This window comes from Ursus arctos, unplaced genomic scaffold (assembly GCF_023065955.2).
Source record: "Ursus arctos isolate Adak ecotype North America unplaced genomic scaffold, UrsArc2.0 scaffold_18, whole genome shotgun sequence".
NCBI lineage: Eukaryota > Metazoa > Chordata > Mammalia > Carnivora > Ursidae > Ursus > Ursus arctos.
Window position 1 is genome coordinate 39,941,525 of NW_026622852.1, and position 24,106 is coordinate 39,965,630.

A 24,106-nucleotide genomic window follows, 5' to 3' on the forward strand; every position below is an offset into this window, starting at 1 on the left:
TCAGATGAGGGAACTAAATAAGTTAATCATCCAAGGCGACCCAACTAGTAAGTGATGAAGTCAGGATGCAAGCCTTGGTGGAGAGACCCCAGCGCTTGCACCCCTAACCCTTAGCTTCTCCCACCTTCTTTGGCAGAGCCCCTGATCTAACAGACTGACTGCTGGCAGAGAGAGACCTGACACCAACAGCAGGAGAGATGGTCCTCCCTGGAATGAGAGAGCATGAAGTTAAATATCTGAATTTCCTGACTCCTTCCAGCTCATAGGTTAATAAGAAACACCTGCATTAGATGACATGCTACTCTATATGGAACACCCAAAAGAATCCACTCCCAAACTATTAGAAGTTATAGAGCCATTCAGTAATGTGGCGGGATACAAAATCAATGCTCAGAAATCAGTTGCATTTCTATACACAAATAATGAGACTGAAGAAAGAGAAATTAGGGAATCCATCCCATTTACAATAGCACCAAAAACCATACGTTACCTTGGAATTAACTTAACCAGAGACGTAAAGGACCTATATTCTAGAAACTATAAATCACTCTTGAAAGACATTGAGGAAGACACAAAAAGATGGAAAAATATTCCATGCTCATGGATCGGAAGAATTAACATAGTTAAAATGTCCATGCTACCCAGAGCAATCTACACTTTCAATGCTATCCCGATCAAAACACCGATGACATTTTTCAAAGAACTGGAACAAATAGTCCTTAAATTTGTATGGAAACAGAAAAGGCCCCGAATCTCCAAGGAACTATTGAAAAGGAAAAACAAAGCTGGGGGCATCACAAGGCCGGATTTCGAGCTGTACTACAAAGCTGTGATCACAAAGACAGCATGGTACTGGCACAAAAACAGACACATAGACCAATGGAACAGAACAGAGAACCCAGAAATGGACCCTCGGCTCTTTGAGCAACTAATCTTTGATAAAGCAGGAAAAAACATCCAGTGGAAAAAAGACAGTCTCTTCAATAAATGGTGCTGGGAAAATTGGATAGCTACATGCAAAAGAATGAAACTTGACCACTCTCTCACACCATACACAAAGATATACTCCAAATGGATGAAAGACCTCGATGTGAGACAGGAATCCATCAAAATCCTAGAGGAGAACATAGGCAGCAACCTCTATGACATCGGCCAAAGCAACCTTTTTCATGACACATCTCCAAAGGCAAGAGAAACAAAAGATAAAATTAACTTGTGGGACTTCATCAAGATAAAAAGCTTCTGCACAGCCAAGGAAACAGTCAAAAAAACTAAGAGGCAGCCCACGGAATGGGAGAATATATTTGCAAATGACACTACAGATAAAAGACTGATATCCAAGATCTACAAAGAACTTCTCAAACTCAATATGCGAGAAACAAACAAATCATAAAATGGGCAGAAGATATGAACAGACACTTTTCCAATGATGACATACAAATGGCTAACAGACACATGAAAAAATGTTCAAAATCATTAGCCATCAGGGAAATTCAAATCAAAACCACACTAAGATACCACCTTACGCCAGTTAGAATGGCAAAAATTGACACGGCAAGAAACAACAATTGCTGGAGAGGATGTGGAGAAAGGGGGTCCCTCCTACATTGTTGATGGGAATGCAAGTTGGTACAGCCACTCTGGAAAACAGTGTGGAGGTCCCTTAAAAAGTTAAAAATTGAGCTACCCTATGACCCAGCCATTGCACTACTGGGTATTTACCCCAAAGATACAGACGTAGTGAAGAGAAGGGCTATGTGCACCCCAATGTTCATAGCAGCATTGTCCACAATAGCTAAATCGTGGAAGGAACCGAGATGCCCTTCAACAGATGACTGGATTAAGAAGTTGTGGTCCATATATACAATGGAATATTATTCAGCTATCAGAAAGAACGAGTTCTCAACATTATCTGCAACATGGACGGCACTGGAGGAGATAATGCTAAGTGAAATAAGTCAAGCAGAGAAAGACAATTATCATATGATTTCTCTCATCTATGGAACATAAGAACTAGGAAGATCGGTAGGGGAAGAAAGGGATAAAGAAAGGGGGGGTAAACAGAAGGGCAATCTCTCATGAAGCATGAGAGACTATGGACTCTGAGAAACAAACTGAGGGCTTCAGAGGGGAGGGGGTGGGGGAATGGGATAGACTGGTGATGGGTAGTAAGGAGGGCACGTATTGCATGGTGCACTGGGTGTTATATGCAACTAATGAATCATCAAACTTTACATCAGAAACCAGGGATGTACTGTATGGTGACTAACATAATATAATAAAAAAACATTAAAAAAAAAAAAGAAACACCTGCAGTGTATAAAAATGAGGACACCGCTACATACCAGATGCGCCCAGAATTGCAGCGTTTCAAGTGCTCTGTCAAGAACAGGAGGAATCAGATGTTTTCTGAATTCCTTATATTCCGTAAGAAAAGCAAATCCCCCTCCTTAAATCCCATCATGGACAAATAGGGAATTACAGCTTCAGGAATGCGTTTAGAAATCTTAGAGAACACCGTAAGTAGAACTACAATGTGATCAGTGACATCCTAAACCTTGAAAAACATAAAAATGACAGAGAATAAAAAATGGACCAAGAAATATGATGCAAATACGAGTTAAACGGAAGTAGAGACTGTCATTATTCTAGATAAAGTAGAATTCAAGAAAAAAGAACTAAAATGAAAAAGGCACATCATTTATGACTGAAATATAACAGCCATTATCTTTTATGTATCAACACGGAAAAGTGCAAACTGCTGAACACTAAGGAAAAGATGACAAAAATAGAAGAAAAATAAGAGAGTGTAAAATACGTCTATCATTACGTGACAAATCAAACCTGCACTAAAGGTAAGAGAAGCAAGGAAAAGAGGAACTGAATAATAAGTAATAAGATGAGGATCGAGTCGGAAGGGTATTTGTAAGATCTGTCTCTGGGCCCAGTCCCCCAATTCTAAGGGACAGACCCCACGCCTCCCTTCTCTTACATATAAGAGTAGCAAAGGCGCAGCAAAGATCTTTGTATGCATATACTTACATATCAGTGTCCCTATTTCCTGGAGGTGGATTACCAAATGTGAGATTTCAAGGCCAAATACAAATACGTGTTTCCTCGTACTGGATATATCTGAATTTCATTCCTAAAGACTGCAGTGGTTCATTATTCCTACCGCCTCATCAATGCTTTACGTTCTGCCAATGTCTATGGACAATGGTATCTCCTAATTGCCTTAATTTGTATTACACTGTCTTCCCTATTCATTGGGCATTTGCATTTCCTTTTCTATAAATTGTCTAGTTATGTCCTTCCCCACTTAAAATTTGACTTGGTTTTATCCTATCAATCTGTAGGAGCTCTTTGTGTATTAGAACATTAAGTCTCTATTACATGTATTACTAGCTGGGAGTCTTCTGACTTTTTGTGGTGTTTTTCAAGATACAAAAAAATATTTTAATGTAGCCAATGCTATCTATGTTTCCTTTATGAAATCTGGGTCTTCTGATCTGTTTAAGAATTCTCCCCTTGGGGCTCCTGGGTGGCTCAGTCGTTGAGCGTCTGCCTTTGGCTCAGGGCGTGATTCCAGCATTCTGGGATCAAGCCCCACATCAGGCTCCTCCGCTGGGAGCCTGCTTCTTCCTCTCCCACTCCCCCTGCTTGTGCTCCCTCTCTCGCTGGCTCTCTCTCTCTCTGTCAAATAAATAAATAAAATCTTAAAAAAAAAAAAAGAATTCTCCCCTTATCCCAGTGTATGTATATATTCTCCTAAATTTTCTTTTTTTCACATTTAAAACTTTAACCCATCTGAGATATACTTTTTGTATGTGATGCGTGGGGAGGAGGTCCAACCTGATTTTCCTCATGATTCACAGCCCGGCCACTAATGAAATAGACGGATTCTTTTCCCACTTAATCTGGTGTCCAGCTTTGTCCTATATTAACTACCCACATGTACCCAAGGTTATTTCTGGACTCAATTATGTTTCTCTGATCTATGTATAGATTTTTGTGTCAAGTTCATAGTGTTTTTATCACCATCGCTTCATAGAACTTTAAGAGGTGTTAAGTAGGGGAACCTGGGGGGCTCAGTCAGTTGAGCGTCTGACTGTTGGTTTCGGCTCAGGTCATGAACTCAGGGTTGTAGGATTGAGCCCCTTGTCCGGCTCCATGTTCACCATGGAGTCTGCTTGAGATTCTCTCCCTCCCTCCTTCTTTCCCCCTCACCCTGCTCTTGGGTGCACATGTGCTCTCTCTCAAAACAAATAATAAAAATAAAATTTAGAAGGTGTTAAGTAACTACAGGTCAAAATGAAGAGTGAGAAGCTCCCAGGTTTGGATTTGAGTCCCCAAACCTTGATCACGTTTGTGAGTACAGTTTCCATGGAGATACGGAGATGGACGCTAGATTTAGCGATGTTTGGGACAGAGTAGAAAGTATAGGTTGTTGTGCTCTTGAAGAATTCAGCAGTGAGAGGATGTAAGAAGGTGGTACAGTGGATGGAAGGAGAAGCAAAAAAAAAGGGGGGGGGATGTTTTAAAGCCCAGGGAAGATTTGCATGTTTGTGACCCAGAAGGAAGGTGTCAGTGGAAGGGGATACACATCTACCAAAGAGTTATAAACATCCATAAACTTCTTCCCAGAAGAACTAAAATGCTGTGATTATCATAAATGGTGTGACTTAGTTTCAGGCTCTGTATCATATGTATTGCCATTAAGGTTTCCTGTACTCTCCATTCAACATTAAACACCATATTAAAAAACACAGATGGAAAAAAAAACCACAACAACAATTGAAGGAGATAAAGAGGTACAAACTTCCCGTTACAGAATAAGTAATGGGGGTGAAAAGTACAGGATGGGGAATACAGTCAACAACATTGTAATAACTCTGTCTGGTGACAGACGGAAACTATGCTTAGTGTGGTGAGTAGTAATGCATATAAACGTCGATCTCTATGCTGTACACCTGAAACTAATGTAATATTGCATGTCAACTACACTTCAATTATAAATAAGTAGATAAATAAATAGATAACAAATATCTGCATTCTCCCTATTGGTAAAAACGGATGAAGTTCATTTTTTCTCTGTAAAATACAATTCTGAGGATAGACAATGGGGGAGGAGGCCAATGGAAGGTACTGGATTCTGAGGCATAACTAAGGTAGCAGCACTGGTTTTACCTAGTATTTTCCTGTTCCCTTTTCTTCTGCTCCAAACAAGAGACCAACTAAGTGTACGCTCCTGCCCTCAGGGACGTGCACAGTAGAGTAAGCTGAGGAGTTTTAAAAATAAATAAATAAATACATCAGTTAATTAAAAAAAAAAAAAAGGCAATGCCCAGGTGGTACTGTAGGCCAATTAAATCAGTCACGTGAGAACTGAGCATGAGTATTTTATTTTAAAGATTTTATTTTTTTATCAGAGAGAGGGTGCACAAGAGAGAGAGCACAAGAGTGAGTGGGCAGGGCAGAGGGAGAGGCAGAAGCAGACTCCCCGCTGAGCAGGGAGCCTGAAGGGGGGACTCAATCCCAGGACCCCGGGATCATGACCTGAGCCGAAGGGAGATGCTTCACTGACTGAGCCACCCAGGTGCCCCTGAGCACGAGTATTTTTTAAAGCTTCCCAGATGATTTCAGTGTAGAGCAAAGATTGTGAACTGCTGACCTGGAGTTTCTGAGTCAGCCAACAACGCAATGCTGTTTTCTGAAACTGGCACATGTGAGCCTTGGCAAGATCCGGTGTGAAAAAATATTAGAGACAGATGACCGACACTCCTTCATGTGACAGGGCATATTCTCTGCCTGCCTCTCTACTTAGGATGTCCTCCAAGGAGAATTCAAGGTAGCGATACCTTGAATTGAGGTGCTTTCCAGGGTATTTCTAACATGGGCAAGACTCAGAAAGGCACAACAGTGTTTGCACAATGGGGGTGTTTTGGTCACCATGCAGCGGGGAAAAAAAGGTTAAAATATCACAGGAAATGAAAGAGAAGCTACTCCTGAGATGAAGCTGAATGTGAGAATTTAATTACTAAGAGCGAGAAAAGAGTTGTTCACTTGGGAGTTTCCTAGGAGGTGAACTCGTTTCTTTTGTCAACTCTCCACTGGTTGGAATGCTGTTTAAACCAACGGCCAAGAGGAATTTAAAAATTAACTGTACGACAAACTGTTTTGACATACAAACACCTAGAACAAACACATATTCACACCCACTCTAAGGTCAAAGTTTGCAAAACTAAAAATATATTTACAGGGAAACAAAATGAATCGTATTGAAATTTGGAAAACAGAACACGAGGGTGTCACCCTGATATCTGAGAAACAAAAAGAAGTATTTGCTAGTATTTGATTTTTATTCCTAGGGGTTGTCTTTTTGTGATCCCTTAACTAGGGAACAGGAAGTTGAGTTTATCATCCAGAAACTCATCTCAGAATGAGACAAATGTCTGCACTTATGTAACTCTGTATTTAAAGTAATTCCCTAGCTCAAGATTGAGAGTACAAAGCACTGCGTTGGAATCCCGGCTCTGCTAGGTACTCGTAGGTGACCTTGGATAATGATTTAACCACTCTAAATCTCAGTTTTGTCATCTTTAAAAGAGGGATGATGATGATGATGATGATGATGAAGAAGAAGAGGAGGAGGAGGAGGAGGAAGAGGAGGAGGAGGAGGAGGAAGACACCTACATAAGGTGTTTACGAAGGCTTAGCTCCATGGCCAGCACTCGGAAAGCATTCGATTGATCATAATCATTCTTCTAAGTCATATTCTATTTATAAACTAAGAAATTTAGAAGTGTCCCTCTCATTTTCTGATATGTAAAGATTATACAGAAATAGCTGAAATGTTCTGGCCTGAATAAAGGACACATGGTTTCATTTAGAGATGCTCTAGTCTGAATCTTAATTCTTGATTCTGATCCCTCAGCTGGGACCACTCTCTTTTTGAAGTAGTGCTCCTGTCTCTTAGCTACCCTAGTGCCCTCTCTCCAGTGAAAAACTAAAAATACACTGAGTAAACAGTACAAGCTATTGGTTTATTTTTAAACTTTCTAAGATTCCCTTGGAAACGTAACCATCTCCCATCGGCATTATCAGCTCACTCTGAAGAATACAACCAGATAGAATGCCATGTGGAACAAATTGAGAATCCCATGACCTAACACCAGTCTCTAGCTCACAGCTCAATGCAGGGTTGCAGGTCTCAAGTGAAGGAAATTCCAAAGGTTCCCACCAGTATGAGTTCTGGAGGTATGGACAAGCTTCTGGAAGAATAAGAAACACTCCCCCATAGAGCCCATTGGTCCACCACTGATTGCTAAGGTACGTGGTGTTGCAAGAGAGACTGCCCTGCCAAGCACACCATTTCTTCATTGTTTCCTCTCCCACTGGGGCAATGTCTAGAGGCAAAGCCTACTTCCCAATCACAGAGAACACCGAATAATCCTGTCTGACATAACTGGAAAACTAGATGGGAAGAGATTCCTGGGTTACTTAAAATGTTCTAGGTTAGAGAAAGAAGGAATTCTTGCCAACTAACAAATACCACTATAATTCTGTTTTAAACAGATAATGTACAAGAGAAAACTAGAGATATCAAACTGATTTGTAAAAGGTTCTAGGGGCTCCTGGGTGATGCAGTTGGTTAAGAGTCCAATTCTTGGTTTCAGCTCAGGTCGTGATCTTGGGATTGTGGGATCGAGCCCCACGTGGGGCTCTGAGCTCAGTGCAGAGTCTGCTTCGGATTCTATCTCCCTCTCCCTCTGCCCCTCCTGCTTGTGCTCTCTCACTCTCTCTCTCTAAAATGGATAAATAAATCATTTAAATTAAAAAAAAATAAAAGGTTCTAAATAAAGTATTAGCAAATAGAATCTAGGAGTAAATTTAAATAGCAATACACCATGACTGTGAGTGTGTATTCCAATAACGCAAAGGTAGCTAAATATTAGAAAATCTATATTAATATTGACCAAAGGGGTGGAAATCTTATGATCTTATGGTAGATAGTAACAATTCTTAACATTTATGTCCACTCCCGATAAGTGCTCTTTGTGAAATGGGATTTGGTGAATGACTTCCTTAACATCAAGACATATCTTAAACCAAAAGCCAATGTCATCCTTGGATGATTGGAATATCTATCACATAAAAGCAATGTCATAATGTCTATGACATTAGGTGACTAAGTGAAAAGGCATACCTGTGAATAAATATTCAGTATGGTTGTAAAAACATAAGTTCTTCCAAAATAATCTAGAAAATCATCTCATTTCTGGTCAAAATCCCAACATGATATTTGTGGGAGGGAGCATTTTAAAAAGTATCCCAACTGCATAGTAAAAGGTGATAATCCAAACCCACGATTGGGAAAAGATAATCACATAAATAATTGTGCTATTGTCATTGCGATGACGAGTAGGAGAGATAAACACAGGTTTGGTGTAAAATGTTTTAAATAAAATGTGGGCTCTTGTTTCATTCATTACTCAAAGGAAATTCCAATACAACAAATATTTTAAAGTAAAAACTAAAATTACGTAAGACCTAGAAGAAAGACTGCACAAGTACTTCTCTAATCTTGGGTGGAGGGTCTTTCTGAGCACATCATGAAAAACAGCCATCACAAACAAAAGACTGATAACCTCGACTGCGAACAGTGAGAACTTCCCAATGACAAAAACAAACAAAAGCCTATAAATAAAGCTGAAAGACAAAGGACAAATGTGGGGAAATAGGCGTAATACGGATAACAGACAATCTGCTGCTACTCTAATATAAAGAGTTGGGCACTTAAGAATAAATCATTCCTCCCAGTAAAATAAAGAACCAGTAGGTTCCTCAAAAGAAAGAAAACGAAAATAGTAATTTGAAAAGATACATGCAGCCGTATGTTTAGAGCAGCATTATTTACAATAGTCAAGATATGGAGGTAACCCAAGTGTCCATCCAGAGATGAATGGATAAAGAAGATGTGGGATATTTACATAATGGAATTTTACACGGCCATAAAAAAGAAAGATATCTTGCCATTTGCAATGACATGGATGGAGCTCAAGTGTATTATTCTAAGGGAAATCAGGCAGTCGGAGAAAGACAAATACCATATGATTTCACTCTATGTGGAATTTAAGAAACAAAACGAACAAAGAAAAAGGACAAACAACAAAAAAATATAGTGTCTACAGCGATAAAATTTTTTCTCCTGACTCTACTGACCTCTGTAGAAGGGAAGAGGTATGACCAGTGGCAGTTCCTACCACTCACTCCTACCAGGATTCTCCGAGCACCCTTCATACACACACACACACACACACACACACACACACACACCCCCCCACACACACACACACACACACACCCCTTGGGCAGTTTATTGAGGAATCACACCTGCGTCCCTGTAGCATGTGGCTTCCTAGTGTACTGCTCAGCTGTTTCTAAGCTTAATGTTCTTTCTGAATCAGAATACTGCCCACGAATGGGGTTGTGGAGGGGACGGTTCTCTTCAAAGTGGAATCAGCACATAGAGAAGCATGGCTGCCTATTTCCTGGCTCAAGTCTTGGGAAGGGCTTTCTTCCCTTTGCACAAGGGTTCTGCGTTTGTGAAACAAAGCCAGACTCTGCGATGAGCTGATTCTGCCACTAGGTTGCCTGTCTCCATCTTTGATGGCACTAGGAAATCCCCTGCCTTCCCCAATTCTGTCAGTCTTCATGGGTGCTTTAGCAAGAGGTTCTAATCACGAGTGACTGCACTGGAAGTCACCGTGAACCATAAACTGTCACATAATGACTTGTCTACTCGGGGTGACAAAAATTCCACAGAATATATATAATCATAGAACATGGTCCCTTTGTCTATAGACGCTGTGGAGGCCAACATTGACCAGCGCGGTGGCTGCTCCCCGTACCGCTGGAGTATCTCCTCGGGGACTCTCATCAGAGCCTGCAGCGCATCGTTCTGGTGTTCAGAGCCCACAAATGAAATCCTTTTTAGACTGTATTCGATTTTTGGAAACAGGTAAAAGCCATTTGCCACATTCTCCATGGAATGTGCAACTGGTAAGTTTTAAAGATATGTATCTTAGATGCATATAGGATGCTTTCATCATATACAGAAGCACACGGAGAGAAAACTATAAGGCAGCAACACTAATTGATGCTCGTTATAGTAATTAACACATTCGGAAGGCAATTCCCAAAGGGGACTTCTAAAGACTTTTTTTAAACACTAATAGCATCACAAGTGGATAATCTAATTTGTTTTTGGGGAAACCATGAATACCTGGTTTGGTTTTGGGGGAAAAGTCATATGAGAGTCACAATTTGTCTAGCTGATGTTCTCTTCTTTCTTAATGTTATTTTGAAAGGTTTAATAAGCAAACCTTCCTTTCCTCGACCTACCTCCCTGCACCCTCCAATACCAGCCAACTAGTGCACCATCGTCTCCTTCATTTTTTCTTTCATAACATCTGCCTTACATTGGACCTTCCTCACTACTTTCTCCATTGTGATCTTTAACATCTCTTATTGAAATTTCATGCCTTTGTTCACATTTTTATACCCCTGCCCCCATTACTGGAATTTCCCCCCTAGTCTTCTCTGCCTAACAAAACCCTCCTAATCCTCCCAGGTCCAGCCCCCAGTCCACCTAAGTAGTGGACTTGTTGGCCTCCTGCTTTGCACCCTGTCATTCTGCTTGGCACTCTGAACCATTGCGTAGTGTAGGAACTCCATCCCGGGTGGCATTCAGTCAGATATCTGCTGGGTGTTGTGAAATAAAGGTTGGACTGATTTCTCAATCACAGGGGAAATTCAGGGTCAAAATGAAAGGGGAAAAAAATCAGTTTGTTTCAGTTTGGCTAATGTCCAATTTGCTCAGAATGAATGATAAACTAACAACAGACGGGACTGAATTTTACGCTTCCAGTCTCATTCCTTTGAAACTGTATGGGGAAGTTTCCCAGGCACACTCCATATGGGGGACACACCAAGTTCCTCCTTTGGGTTGAAGAAATAGGACTCAGAGAGATATGATCAATTGGAAGCCATCAATTAGAGAAGACTAGTAATAGGCAAAAAATAATAATAATATCTAGGAATAGAGAAATTGAAGACACACACCGTGTGAGCCAGGATGAAAATCACACCTCGCCTTTAGATAGTAAAATGTTGGTCAGCTGTCTGATGTTCACCTGGCTCCCAACTCCAGTGTTCTCAGGTTCTTCTTTGGTTGCTCCATTTTTGGTAGTGCAAGAAAAACTAAACTACAGGTATGACTTCCAGAGAAAAACATCACCAGACTTGTTGTGAACTGTCTGATCATTTCTCCCCCTTGTAGGAGGAGCTTACAGTTTTTCTCACTGATGGATAAGACTTTCACATAGTAGGCCTCTTAACTCTTTTATTAACTATGCTTATTGCAAACAAGTTTTTCCCAAATGGTTAGACATTTATTCCCACCCTTTCCTAATAATCCATCCTTCCCCAGTACTTTGAAATGGCCACCAAAGCTTTATACTTAGCAGCGAGGACTGCCAATAATGCACGGCTCCAAATGCCACACAGGCTATAAAGGTGGGGTCAAGGGTGGACCCAGAGCACTCCAACTGGACAATGACATTCAGGAAATAGCAGTTAAAAACCAACAAACCAACCAACCAACCAACCAACCAACCAAACAAACAAAAACCTGTGGTGATTCAGCAGTTTATTCCTGGGAATAAATCACCATCACCATCATCACCATCATCACCATCACCATCATCACCATCATCATCATCATCACCATCATCACCACCATCATCACCATCATCACCATCATCACCATCACCATCATCACCATCATCATCAACACCATCATCATCATCACCATCATCATCATCATCATCACCATCATCATCACCATCATCATCATCATCATCACCATCATCATCATCACCATCATCACCATCATCATCACCATCATCATCATCATCATCACCATCATCATCACCATCATCACCATCATCATCATCACCATCATCATCATCACCATCATCACCATCATCATCACCATCATCATCATCATCATCACCATCATCATCACCATCATCATCACCATCATCATCATCATCATCATCACCATCACCATCATCATCACCATCATCACATCATCATCATCACCATCATCATCATCACCATCATCACCACCATCATCATCACCATCATCATCATCATCACCATCACCATCATCATCATCACCATCATCATCATCATCATCATCACCATCATCACCATCATCATCACCATCATCACCATCATCATCATCACCATCATCACCATCATCACCATCATCATCATCACCATCATCACCATCATCACCATCACCGTCATTATCTACACACCTTGGTCTTAGAGTATGTGGCCTAACTATTTGGAGCATTTCCAAAGTACGGTATAACTCAGACTAATTTAAGCTATGATTTTTTTTTACTGTGCCTCAAACCCCATCCCTTTGTGTTACAATTCGGAGTGTGTTACAATTTGAAAAAAAAAAGTTTTCTTTCACTGTAAGTATTCACTATAAATCTTATAAAAATAGACGCAAACAACGCCAGTGACCTATCACCACCCTCAGAAGGCTATTCCTGAGGAGCCTCTCAGGATGGGAATTCACTGAGATCAGAGAATTTCGGAGCCTCCCTGTAGAAACGCTGGACAGTTGAGGATAGCTGGTCATCCTCTCCTTCAGACTCAAGTCTCAGGCTCTCATTTTACTCCGAAAATATCTGCTCAAAATAAGTTCTTTTTCCTGTTACTCAGTTCAAACACCTTATTTTACTTCTGGTTTATCAGCATGCAGCATGGTGGTTGACCAAGCAAGCAATTATGCAAAGCAGAAGTCCTACAGCAAAAAAAAAAAAAGGTCCATTTGGAAACTTTGTCAGAGTTTCCTAAAATGCAGGCAAACTGGCAGTGGCAGATGAGAGGTTCTATGAATCCTATGTTTTTGGGAAACTGGTGAAATCCCAGGGATTAAGGGCAATGACCTGGGAGACCAACTGACGAAAGCCACGTGGGGAATGAAGGGCCAGTTCGCAACCCACTTGCAGGCAGAGGCTGAGGACAATGAGCTGACCGGTCAACCTTAGAAAGCTAAGTGTGCAGTACGATCAATACAGACCACACACCAGGCCACCTTCCTAACGCTGTCCATCAACTTCCCAAGGCTGTCTGTCGACTCCCCAAGGCTGTTCAGTTTCGTGTGTCCTTCCAGGAAGGCAGACTGCCCGTTTCCCTCCAGAAGTGGGTCTCTTTCTTTGATCTCAGTTGTAAGCCTTGGTCTTTCTATGCTTGGCTCTCACTGAGACTCACCTGCTCCCCCAGCTATATCTCCACTGTGGGTTCCAGCTCTATCTCCACTGTGGGTTCCAGCTCTGCATGGAACCGCAACCCCATCTGCGTGGCCTCTCCATGAGGCCTGCAGGGGCCAGCAGCAGCAGCCTGCAGGTACAGAGAGGAAGTCAGAGGCGTGGCTGCAGGAATGAGGGGAAAGGGAGGAAAGTGGCTGACACCAGAGGTGTGTTACAGCTGGAGGTGGAGATGTAGTCTTGTGAGAGCAGTCTGGTGGCTGGTCCTTTTGCCTTTGTGCAGTTCCTTCAGTCCCCATCTAATCCAGCAAATTGTTTCAGATGCACCAAACTCAGATTGATAGACCAGATGGCTGTGCATTAATTTTCCAAGAGAAATCCAGTAAGAATATTGATGAATGCAGATCACAGGTAGCCAAGTTGGACTCAGCTGCTTTGCAGTCTTGGTGGCAAGCTGGAGACAGGCTGGATTCTTGGAGCCTGACAGCCCCATGTGCCATCTCCCTTATAGGGCTATGCGTAGTGTGGACAGTTACATTCTCTGGCCAGGACTGGGACATAGTCTTCCTTGTTCAGCTCAGGACATGCACAGCCCGGCTACTGCCCCTTCCTAGGCTCTGTGATAACAATTCCCCTGTCCTGGGCTCTGCCCTTTTTTAACCAGGAGGCAGCACAGTGGAGAGCCTCCCTGTGTCCCTGACCATCACCAGCATGGCACAGCCTGTGCAAACCACGAGGCCCTGGATTCATCTTGTGCTCATCTCTGTGAGATCCCAAGCCACAGCGATCAAGCCCAAAAATGCCAAGTTCCCTTAACTCTTGGAACTTAGGCCTCTTTCAGGTTCTTGGGTCCACTCCTCACCAGAAGTCATGTCCAGTGGCTGAGAGCTGTGATTGCTTTGCCCTCAGCCCCAGCCACTCTTTCCTGTACACACCTACTGCCAAGTCCATGGCTAGGGAGGGTCCTGGGGGCTGGGGATGACCTTTGTGCTCTCCAGCTCTGATCCCGGGAGCTCTCACCACCCTCTGGAAGCCTTGAGTCTGGTCAATGTTGTCTTACCCTGTCTAGCCCACCAAGACTCAGCATGGCCACCTCCAGGGATCATAGCTAACCCTCCAGGGCCACACACTACTCTCTCAAGATTGGCAGAGATAGACTTTTTCAGGCCATGTTCACAAACCCTGAATCCTGCTAACCCAAAGGCTAGGAGATAGGACGCATGACCATGGACCCAGAGAAATGGTGCCCTTTCCCTCCCCCAAATCTTTGTGCCTCACTCAAGTGAATGCATTCAGTCAAGGATGAGAAAGCAGTCAAGGGTGAGAAAGACCCAGCTGCCTTCTTAAAACCTCTGAGCCATTGGTCATTTCTACTCCTGGCAGCCCTGGCACTTCTCCCTAGAGAGAACAAAATTATACCCTAGGGTTTTGTTATAAAGTCAAAATAGCCCCATCAGAAGGACCCAGGAAATACTGTGGTGAAGTTTAAAGTTCATAATTGATTTTTTTTTCTTTAGCTTCTTATGGTAGGCAGAATTCTAAGATGGCCCACAATCCCTGCCCCCTACTGTTCACAGCCTATATAATCTTCCTCTTCTCTACCCCTGTACCCCTCCCCTTCCCCGCCCCATCTGCCAGGTGGTGAAAGGACTTTGCAGATGTAATTAAGGTTCCCAATTAGTTGATTTGTAGATAGTTAAAAGGAAGAGAGATTGTCCTGGGTGGGACTGACTTAGATGAAAGCCCTTTAAAAGAGGGACTATGTCCTCCCTGCAGTCATAGATTCTCCTTGCTGGCTTGATGACTTAGGCAGTTGTGTTCGGGAAGGCCACAAGGTAGACAACTGCAGTTGGCCCATAGGAACTGTAGGTGGCATCTAGGACCTGAGCCACCAGCCACCAGCCAGCAAAATGCTGGGACCCCCTGCCATACAACCACAAGGAAATGAACACTGCCAACAATCTAAACAAGGAAGAGAAATTTTCCTCAGTCGAACCTGCAGATGAAAATGCACCCTAGGGGCGCCTGGGTGGCACAGCGGTTAAGCGTCTGCCTTCGGCTCAGGACGTGATCCTAGCGTTATGGGATCGAGCCCCACATCAGGCTCTTCTGCTATGAGCCTGCTTCTTCCTCTCCCACTCCCCCTGCTTGTGTTCCCTCTCTCGCTGGCTGTCTCTATCTCTGTCGAATGAATAAATAAATTTAAAAAATCTTTAAAAAAAAAAAAAGAAAAGAAAAGAAAATGCACCCTAGCCAGTACCTTGACTGCAGACTTGTGATACCCTGAGCAGAGAACCCAACTAAATGACACCCGGATCCTGACCCATAGCAACTGGGCAGAATAAATATGGGCTGTTTGAAGCCACCATGTTTGTGGTCATTTGCTGCACAGCAAACAGAAAACTAATACATGGCTACAAGTATACATAGTCTTTGCTCTACTTCTCTGACAAACAGTTCACGTTCTAGTTTCTAGTTGTCCCCCAAAATCACATGACCAAAGGTTCACAAAAAAACTTTTAAGAAAAATCATTCAATCACTACTGTGGAACAAGGAAAAATACACTCAATAATAAAAAGCTTTGTGAAATTTTCAGAAGGCCAAATATATGTAAAGTTGAAGTTAACAGCCGGCAACAGAATTAAGGAGGAAAAGTTTTTGGTTAAAATAATACTTCGGTGGGGCACCTGGGTGGCTGGTCGGTTAAGCCCAATTCTTGATTTTGGCTCCAGTCATGATCTCGGGGTCATGAGATTGAGCCCCATATTGGGCTCTGTGCTCAGCAGGGAGTCTGCCTGAGGATTCTCTCTTCCTCTCCTTTTGCCCCTCCCCCTACACGTTCTGGCTAAAATAAATAAATAAATCTTAAAAAAACAAATAAAATAATACTTTGGTAACAGCAACAAAAGAACTTCGGTAAACCATTTGGGTCAAGTGGATGCTTATGACATGGATTAGCAAAAAAAAAAAAAAAAGAAAGAAAGAAAAGGACAGAACTATATTGTTCTGTATTTCTGGAATTTAGGATGTTTCATAAAGAATGAAGATGGGAAGGGAAGGGAACTTTGAAGAACAGGGGTAACTAATATCCATTTGTAATTTGCATATCTAAAATATAATACTCTGTAGTGGGCAGAATAAGGGCCACCAAAGATGTCCACGTACCGGAAGCTGTGACTGTGTTCTCTCCCACATCAAAAGAAACATTATAGATGCGATTAAGAAATTTGAGGTAGGGAGATTATCCTGGATTTTCCAGGCAGGCTCAAGGTAATCACAAGGATCCTTATAAGTGAAAGAAGGGGTGGGCAGCCAGTCAGAGTGAAGAGAGTGACATGAAAAGCCACACTGTTGGCTTTGGAGATGAAGGAAAGGCCACATCTACAGAATGTAGGCGGCCTCTAGGAGCTGGAAAAGGCAAAGAAACGTCTTTTCCCAAGAGCTTGCAGAAGCATCACAGTTCTGCCAATATGTTGACATTAGCCCAGAGAGACTCATGACAGACTTGTGACTTCCAGAACTGTAAATTAATAACTGTGTGTGTGGTTGTGAGCCGCTGGGTTCACGGCAGTTCGTTACAGCATCAACTGAAAATGATACACTCTCTATTCATGTTCTCTAAACGCCCGAAGTCCTTAGTGAGACTCTGAGTGGAAATCATGGAAAGGAGCCAAGCACTACAGGTGGGTCAGTGGGGGCGGAACAGGGACGCACACAGGACAGTGAGACGATCCATCCACGGAACCAGTTCAGAGGAAGCAGAGACTAGACCTTACGGTTGATCCCAGGGTTGTACCACAGGCACCTCTACTCCCTCATAAAATTTGCAGAAATTGTAAAAGACAGCACTGAACGCCCTGCCGATTTTGGAATAAGGAGTTAAACCAATCCTACCCAAATCTTCAGTGTCTTGGATTAGGCTGAGAACGAAGCCACACCGTCCCCGTCAGGTTTTGATTTGACACGTGTAACTAGATATGAAAGGAACACCTTTTCTTATGAAACTTTATTCTTATGTTTTTGAATAGTAATATACTCACATGTTCGAAACCAAAACGAAATGAGAAGAGAAACACTCAAAAGACTCACCTTCGCCCTGTCCACCCCACCCCATTCTCCCTTGCTCTATTTGTAACCATGTGCATTAATTCATTATTATTCCAGTGTTTCTTTATGCAAAATTGAATACATATTTTCATTCCCCCTTACACATAAGATAAAATACCATATACACAAAAAATACATCTTAGAAATCTCTCCATATCAGCGCACAGAGTTCTTCCTCGTACCCTTTTCATGACTGCATGGTATTCCACTGTGTTATGAGGAAGGATCATAGTTCATTTAAATGGTTTCCTCCTGAGAGGCATGGGGGTTGTTTCGCAGCTTTTGCGACAATAAACAATATCACAGTGAATAACTGTGTACCTGTGTCATTCTGAACGTGTGCAGGTGAGCCCACAGGAAGTGGGATGGAAGGAGGTATGGGACAAAGGCAACGTAAGTATTGCCAGGTTCTCTTCCTTTCCATAGAGGTCGTACCATTCTGTACCCTCACTAACAGTGTTCGAGTGTCTTAAAAGAGAGTGTGTTGTTAAGCTTTTGGATTTCCTTCAGATTGATAGGTGACAAATGGTATCTTAACTAATTTGCATTTTTCTTAAAAGGGAGGTTGAACATTTTTTTTTTAACATTTAAGGGCCATTTACATTTCCTTTTCTGTGAGCTATACTTTCATATGCTTTGACCCCAAACTGTTCTTTTTGTTTTGACCAAAGTTCCAAAACCCTGAAACAAAAATAGGTTGCAAGTACTTCCATATTCTAAAAGGAGGTTTTTCCAATAGTCTTGTGACCCTTAGCCCAATATGTAGGATATAAAGTGATTTAAATGGAAAAGGTCAAAAGAAAGAAGTTCTTTGGAGAAAGCCGTTGGTGACCTGAGCATTTTCTATCCCCCACCACAGGGGAGGGGGGTAAGGGGACCTTCCTCAGGGCAAGCCTGGAAAGAGAAACTTCAAGGGAACCCCACACTCAGAAAATCTGAGTTCTGTACCCTAAAGCTTTGGAAGACACACTGGCCTGGTAACTGATTCCAAGGGTGAGAAACTCAAGGGTCAGGAAGCTGAGGCTGTCAGGCCAGACAGCAGGACAAAAAAGTGGGAACCACACCGGGAGCAAGCTACACTTTCACTAACGGGTGGACAAAGGGTCAAATGAGTAAGAAAACTGGTCTGTGGCTGGAGCGAGCTACGAGAGCAGGCAGTCCTCCATTTGGCATGGCAAGGATCTGTGAGTTTCCACGAGTCCAGCAGATACCTGGGAAAGTAATTATGTTGGAGGAGCCACCCTGATGTGACTTTTCCCGAAAAAGGACAGACTTCCAGGGCAAGAGAACTCCAGTAATGCCAGCAGTGAGAGGGTGTGGGATGCACTTTCAGACGCAGGAACTGAGGTAGTGACTCAAGAGTCCAGGATAATAAAAGATAAAATACCTAGACATACGAAAAATAAGCATAAACTACCTTGTAAGTTGAAAACTAGAATACTCTAGAGAGGGACACACACAAAAAATTAAATGGAGATATATACCATGTTATGGGATGGGAGCACTCTTTATGTAACACATCCCTCCCCCCCCAAAAAAATGTTAAGATTTGAGGGGAAAACTGACCAAATAATTCTTTAGTTTATCTACAATAAATATGTATTCATGAATAAATATATAATAAAAGTTGAGCAGAATCTGAGATTTAACAGAAAAAGTGGCAACTTACTTTTTACTTGGTATAAAAAACCCTATTTTAAAGTTATAGCAGGTGGTATTGGCACAGAAATAGATCAGTAGAATAAAGGGGAACGTTCAGAAATAGACTTTGGTATATGATTCAGTATATAATTCAAATCACTGAGGGGAAAAAAGTCAATGAATGTTAATAGGACAACTGGCTAAACCATTTAGCAACTTTTTTTTTTTTTAAGATTTTATTTATTTATTTGACAGAGACAGAGACAGCTAGTGAGAGAGGGAACACAAGCAGGGGGAGTGGGAGAGGAAGAAGCAGGCTCATAGCTGAGGAGCCCGATGTGGGGCTCGATCCCATAACGCCGGGATCACGCCCTGAGCCGAAGGCAGACGCCTAACCGCTGTGCCACCCAGGCGCCCCTAAACCATTTAGCAACTTAATAAAAAAAAAGACCCACCCCGTCCCCCAAACTTCATTCCTTATACTAAAATAAATTTCAGATGAATTAAAGATTTAAATGTTTTTTTTTAAACTGCTGAATTAGATTTATTCCCTTGAGATTGGAAGGTCCCTCTAAGCATGGCACCGAAGGCAAAATATATAAGGAAAAGATTGATAAATTTGACTATACAAATGTAAAGGTTTTGTGTGGCAGCGTTTGACACAAACAAGGTCAAAAGGGAGATGATAAACCAGAAAGTTTGTTTACAAAATATATGACAGCTAGGGGGAAAAAATTACTATGCTACAAAGAGCTTTTCATATCAATAAAAGATAAGCCAAGGACTGAGGAAAAAAAAAAAAAAGCAATTCACCAAGACAGAACTACAAATGACCGATCCACAGGCAAAAATAGAGATATGCAAGTAAAACGCTGAGTCATCATTTTTCACCCATCAGATTAATCAAGATGAAACACGTCCACAGTGCCCAGCGATGCTGAGGCTTTCTACTGGTGAGCATATCAACTGGTATAAACTTTCTTTTGAGATTCCTCTGACAATATGCAGTAAGCTCAAAATTTATATCGTTTTCTATTTCACTCCTAGGAATTTAGCCTAAATGATAATTACATATAATTATATGAATTGTATAAGGATAGTAAACATCTGGAAACATTCTAAATGCACCATGCACGGAAGAGTATTGGTTAAGAAACCAGGGCACAAACTTTAACATGGTCACTACTGACATAGAAAAAACAAATAAATGAATGTGCCCAGGAAGGAAAGAAGCAGTGGTTTACAAAACAACACGTGTAGCTGGACCCCATTTTGCTAACCCCGAGTTGTGCCCAAAATCTATGGATACGGATACGCACGCATACACGCACATCGCCAAAATGATTCGTTCATCCTCTTTCTCCCAAACAATGAGTACACTGCTTTTTTAAATTGATTTGCTTCAATGTATCTCACCCGCCCACAAACGTGGGTGCAGAGAAAGCCACACCCTCTTTCCTCTCCCAAATCGTGCACTTCAGCTCAGCGACAATGGTTGTGGCAGGCAAAAGACCCCTAACACACTATTTGATTGACTACTGTTACTAAGACTCGTTTTCTCCTAGATGAATAGAATGGGAAAACAGAAGGCTCAGAAAATCTGAATGTGAGATTAGCAATAAAAAGGGAGCACTGAGAATTCTGTTTTACTTCCTTTAAAATCAATTTAAATATTAACTCGATTCCAAGCTAATGTGGAATTACCAGATAATCACTTCTCTCTGGTCTTGGTTAAGTGCCCAGCTGCAATTTCAGGTCTTGAGTCAGAGATAGACATTACCTATTTCCCCTAATTAAGCTCCCTCTGTTTGGTGGTTTGTGTTTCCTTCTAGAAGTGAGAGAGGGAGGGGGAGACACCTTATAGTGAAAAGACAGATATAAAAAGGCCTGTGCTACAGTAAAGGACAATGGTTAAAAAATACACACACACACACACACACACACACACACACACACGACCTGACTTTCCCCCAAACCCAAAGGGCTGTTCAAAGGTTAGCTCCAATTCCAGAAATGAGGACTAGCCTTGCAGTCAGAAGACTTGACCCCACAATTCAGGTCCCATACTTGTCTGAACCCATTTCTCCATCCTAAAGTGGGGAAAACGGTAACCCCTGACCTTCCCACCATACATAAGTGTCATGAGGAGGGAATGGAAGGATGTGTATAAACAAAAATTCCAGTGGAGATAACTCAAAACTACAGGCGTGCACACACACAAACCAGCCAGGGGACAATCTGCCCCATGGCTGGGCAACCCCCAATTTTGATTCCTCATCTAGAAGGGAGCTCACAACCAGTTTCAGTGCTCACCTCAACACACTGTCCCCCAGACAGTTAATAAGGGGAAGATCCTTCCTCCATCCCCAGCTTGGACCTAGCTTTATTTAGTGGCACTCAAACCCAACTCCAGTGCTACCCAACCAGTCCTTCCACAAACAGACCCTGCGTTCTCCCAGGAAGACCCACTATTGCTCTCCTGAGATGCCCTCCCCACCTTAACCACGAATCCCTTGGGAAAAAAAAAAAAGAGTCTTGTGGCAAAGCTACCAGGCAAATTTAGAGAACTTCTGGCTGCCCTTGTGTTTATGAGAAAACAGTTAGAACTGCAGCAAGATGGTACATCCTTTCGCTAATGCTCAGCACCTGCTTTTGTTAAATAAACCTCCGAGCAACCCTGGGCTACCATTTGGAACATTTAGAGGCAGTGAAAAAGTCCATGTTTTTAATATTTTAGTATTCTTTCATAAACTATTCTACACTTCCTCACTGTACCCAGAAGTACATTTTACCTAATATTTTACTTAATATTTAGTCAGTTATTTTAACCAGAAACTTCTGATACTAAGCAAGTGGGATTTCTTCCTTTCAATGACAATTTTGCTAAGCTCCCCTATGGACCCCCAAGAACTTCTTTGGCAGCTAATTCTAAAGCTAGAAATTAAGGGGCCTGCAGAAACATATGGTGTTTACAGAAATAATAATAATAATAATAATAATAATAATAATAATAATAATAGGATTCTCTTTTTGGATAGAGGAGGCTTTCAGCAAAGCCTTACTCATCAGAGATCTTACCCTACACTAGCCACGATACTTTGTAATGATTCCAAATTTCATTCAAAGGCTGTGAAAACAGTATGAGCTTGAATAGTTGCACATAAAAATTAAAAATAGAAAGCTATTTGTAATAGTCTTTTGAGAGCTCTACTCTGTAAGTCACCTAAGATGAGAGCAGGAAAGGTTCTAAATGGTGATCCTAGGTTATAATTTGAAGTAGTACCTTAGAGGACAAAGGACAATTATTCCGAATACTGCCTAATGCTGACGGGACTGGGGCTGACGGCTGTCCCTGAACACCCAAGTGTCAGGATATTACTTCCCTCTCTCTGACTCTTCCCAGTTGAGGGGATATACTTGGAGCCAGGTGTCCCAGGACAGGGTAGCCGCACGGACAGTTTCCACCTGTTTCTATTGTTCCTCTCGTTTCTTCCTCTGCCCACCAGCCCAGATCACTCAGATCTGACTCCCACCAATGCCCAGTGAGCTAGCGGAGAGAGAACACACCAGCTCACTGCATCAGGAACATTGTCCCTCTTCCTCAAGACTGCAATCCTGCACGATTCCAGGGTCACGTTCATATCCACTGCACCCTGAGGTTGTATACTAGAACTGTCCCCCGCTTTCCTCCCGCATGCTTTTTATTCTCCAGGCCTCGAAAAAGAGGGAGAAGAGAGAGAATTCCATTGTTACTTAGGAAAGCCACATACCTCTGCTCCATTCGTTTCTTACTGAGCCTTGGAATTACGTCATTGGTTAGGGAGGAAAGAAAAGAACACTGATTCAGGCTTTAAAAGTCCAATCTAATACACTCCATCTGTAAATTCAGCAAGTTGACACTGGGCCCAGGACGGCTTACATCTAATATGTCATGGGTCATGAAAAAGTAACAGTCATAGTTACTGAGGTTGTAGGTAAAGGGGGAGATCATATCACTCACATTCTTCCCCCTTCCCTGTAAACACATGGACGCTGGCCAGTGTTTCAGTCCATTGTCACTACATGAGCACCAGATCTAAAGGAAGACACAGGGCATTTTTAAGAGAGAGTAATAAAAAAAAGTTAGCCAAGACTGCTATAGACTTTGGTGTGGAAGAGAAGCACTGCCTAAATTAACAGAATGTTTTTATTGGAATGAAAACTTACGGCTTTTGAATACCTGTAAGACCCATGGATCTGTATCAAAGCAATGCTGCCTAACAAACATCGCAGGGAACTTACTGGAGTGGCCAGGTTAGTATACTTTCTACTAGTATGTCAATTAATTGTAGGAAAGGGGTTGCTTCTCAAGTGTTTGACAAGTTGCCTCTATCAATGATCTCTAGCCTTTTCAATGACCTCCTTCATAAAGGCAAATTCCAGCCCAAACTTAAGTCCATCTCATTGCTCATTGTAAAAAGATGGATTCCAAATTAATTCAGAGAGGCTGTAAAGGAAGGTGCAGAGACTCTTGCATTCAATGTCTGGAAGAGCTGACTCTCGGGAATCACTCAGAGGAAGACAAAGGTCCAGCCCACATGATCTGTAGCTTGCGACCAATATTGCATTGTCTTTCCAGGGTCTCCAGTTCACAGACACAGAACTGGTCGTGCAGCAAGCAGAGAAGACGTCAGCAATTCCTGAGTTTCCTCCTCTTGGGGGGTTCCACAGAGGTATCCACCATCTTGAATCCAGAAATGGGGCCAGGCTGGGAATGGAAAAAGTTGCAGACCCACACACGCCTGGATGGAAGCCACGCGGGGCCTCTGTGTAGGCAGGCGCCTGAGAAGCGGTCATTACACCTGCCCCAGCAGCACTGCATTCTCCACACGTAGCGCCCATCTGCAATCTAGACGTGGAGGAGGAAAAGAGTCCATTGACACACTTTGGTTTTCCCTTGGTGCATCTGTATGTGCAGCTCACGTGCCCTCGTGGGAAGCAGGATGGGAGATGAGCCACCGCTCTC

The 24,106-nt window shown here is 42.3% G+C and overlaps 1 protein-coding gene across 5 annotated transcripts in view; it reads right to left on the reverse strand.

Moving 5' to 3' along the window:
- The window catches only part of SUSD1 (sushi domain containing 1), a 176,582-nt gene that overhangs the window by 34,051 nt on the left and 118,425 nt on the right, over positions 1-24,106 (reverse strand). For 4 of the 5 annotated variants that reach the window (XM_057313679.1, XM_057313678.1, XM_048223083.2 and 1 more), the window contains one exon: positions 17,345-23,989. The exons of the other annotated variant lie outside the window; for it this stretch is intronic. In XM_057313679.1, the coding sequence (XP_057169662.1) occupies position 23,989 (1 nt within the window). In that variant the 3' untranslated portion in view covers positions 17,345-23,988. Of the gene's footprint in view, positions 1-17,344; positions 23,990-24,106 lie in introns of those variants that run through there. 5 annotated transcript variants of the gene reach the window in all.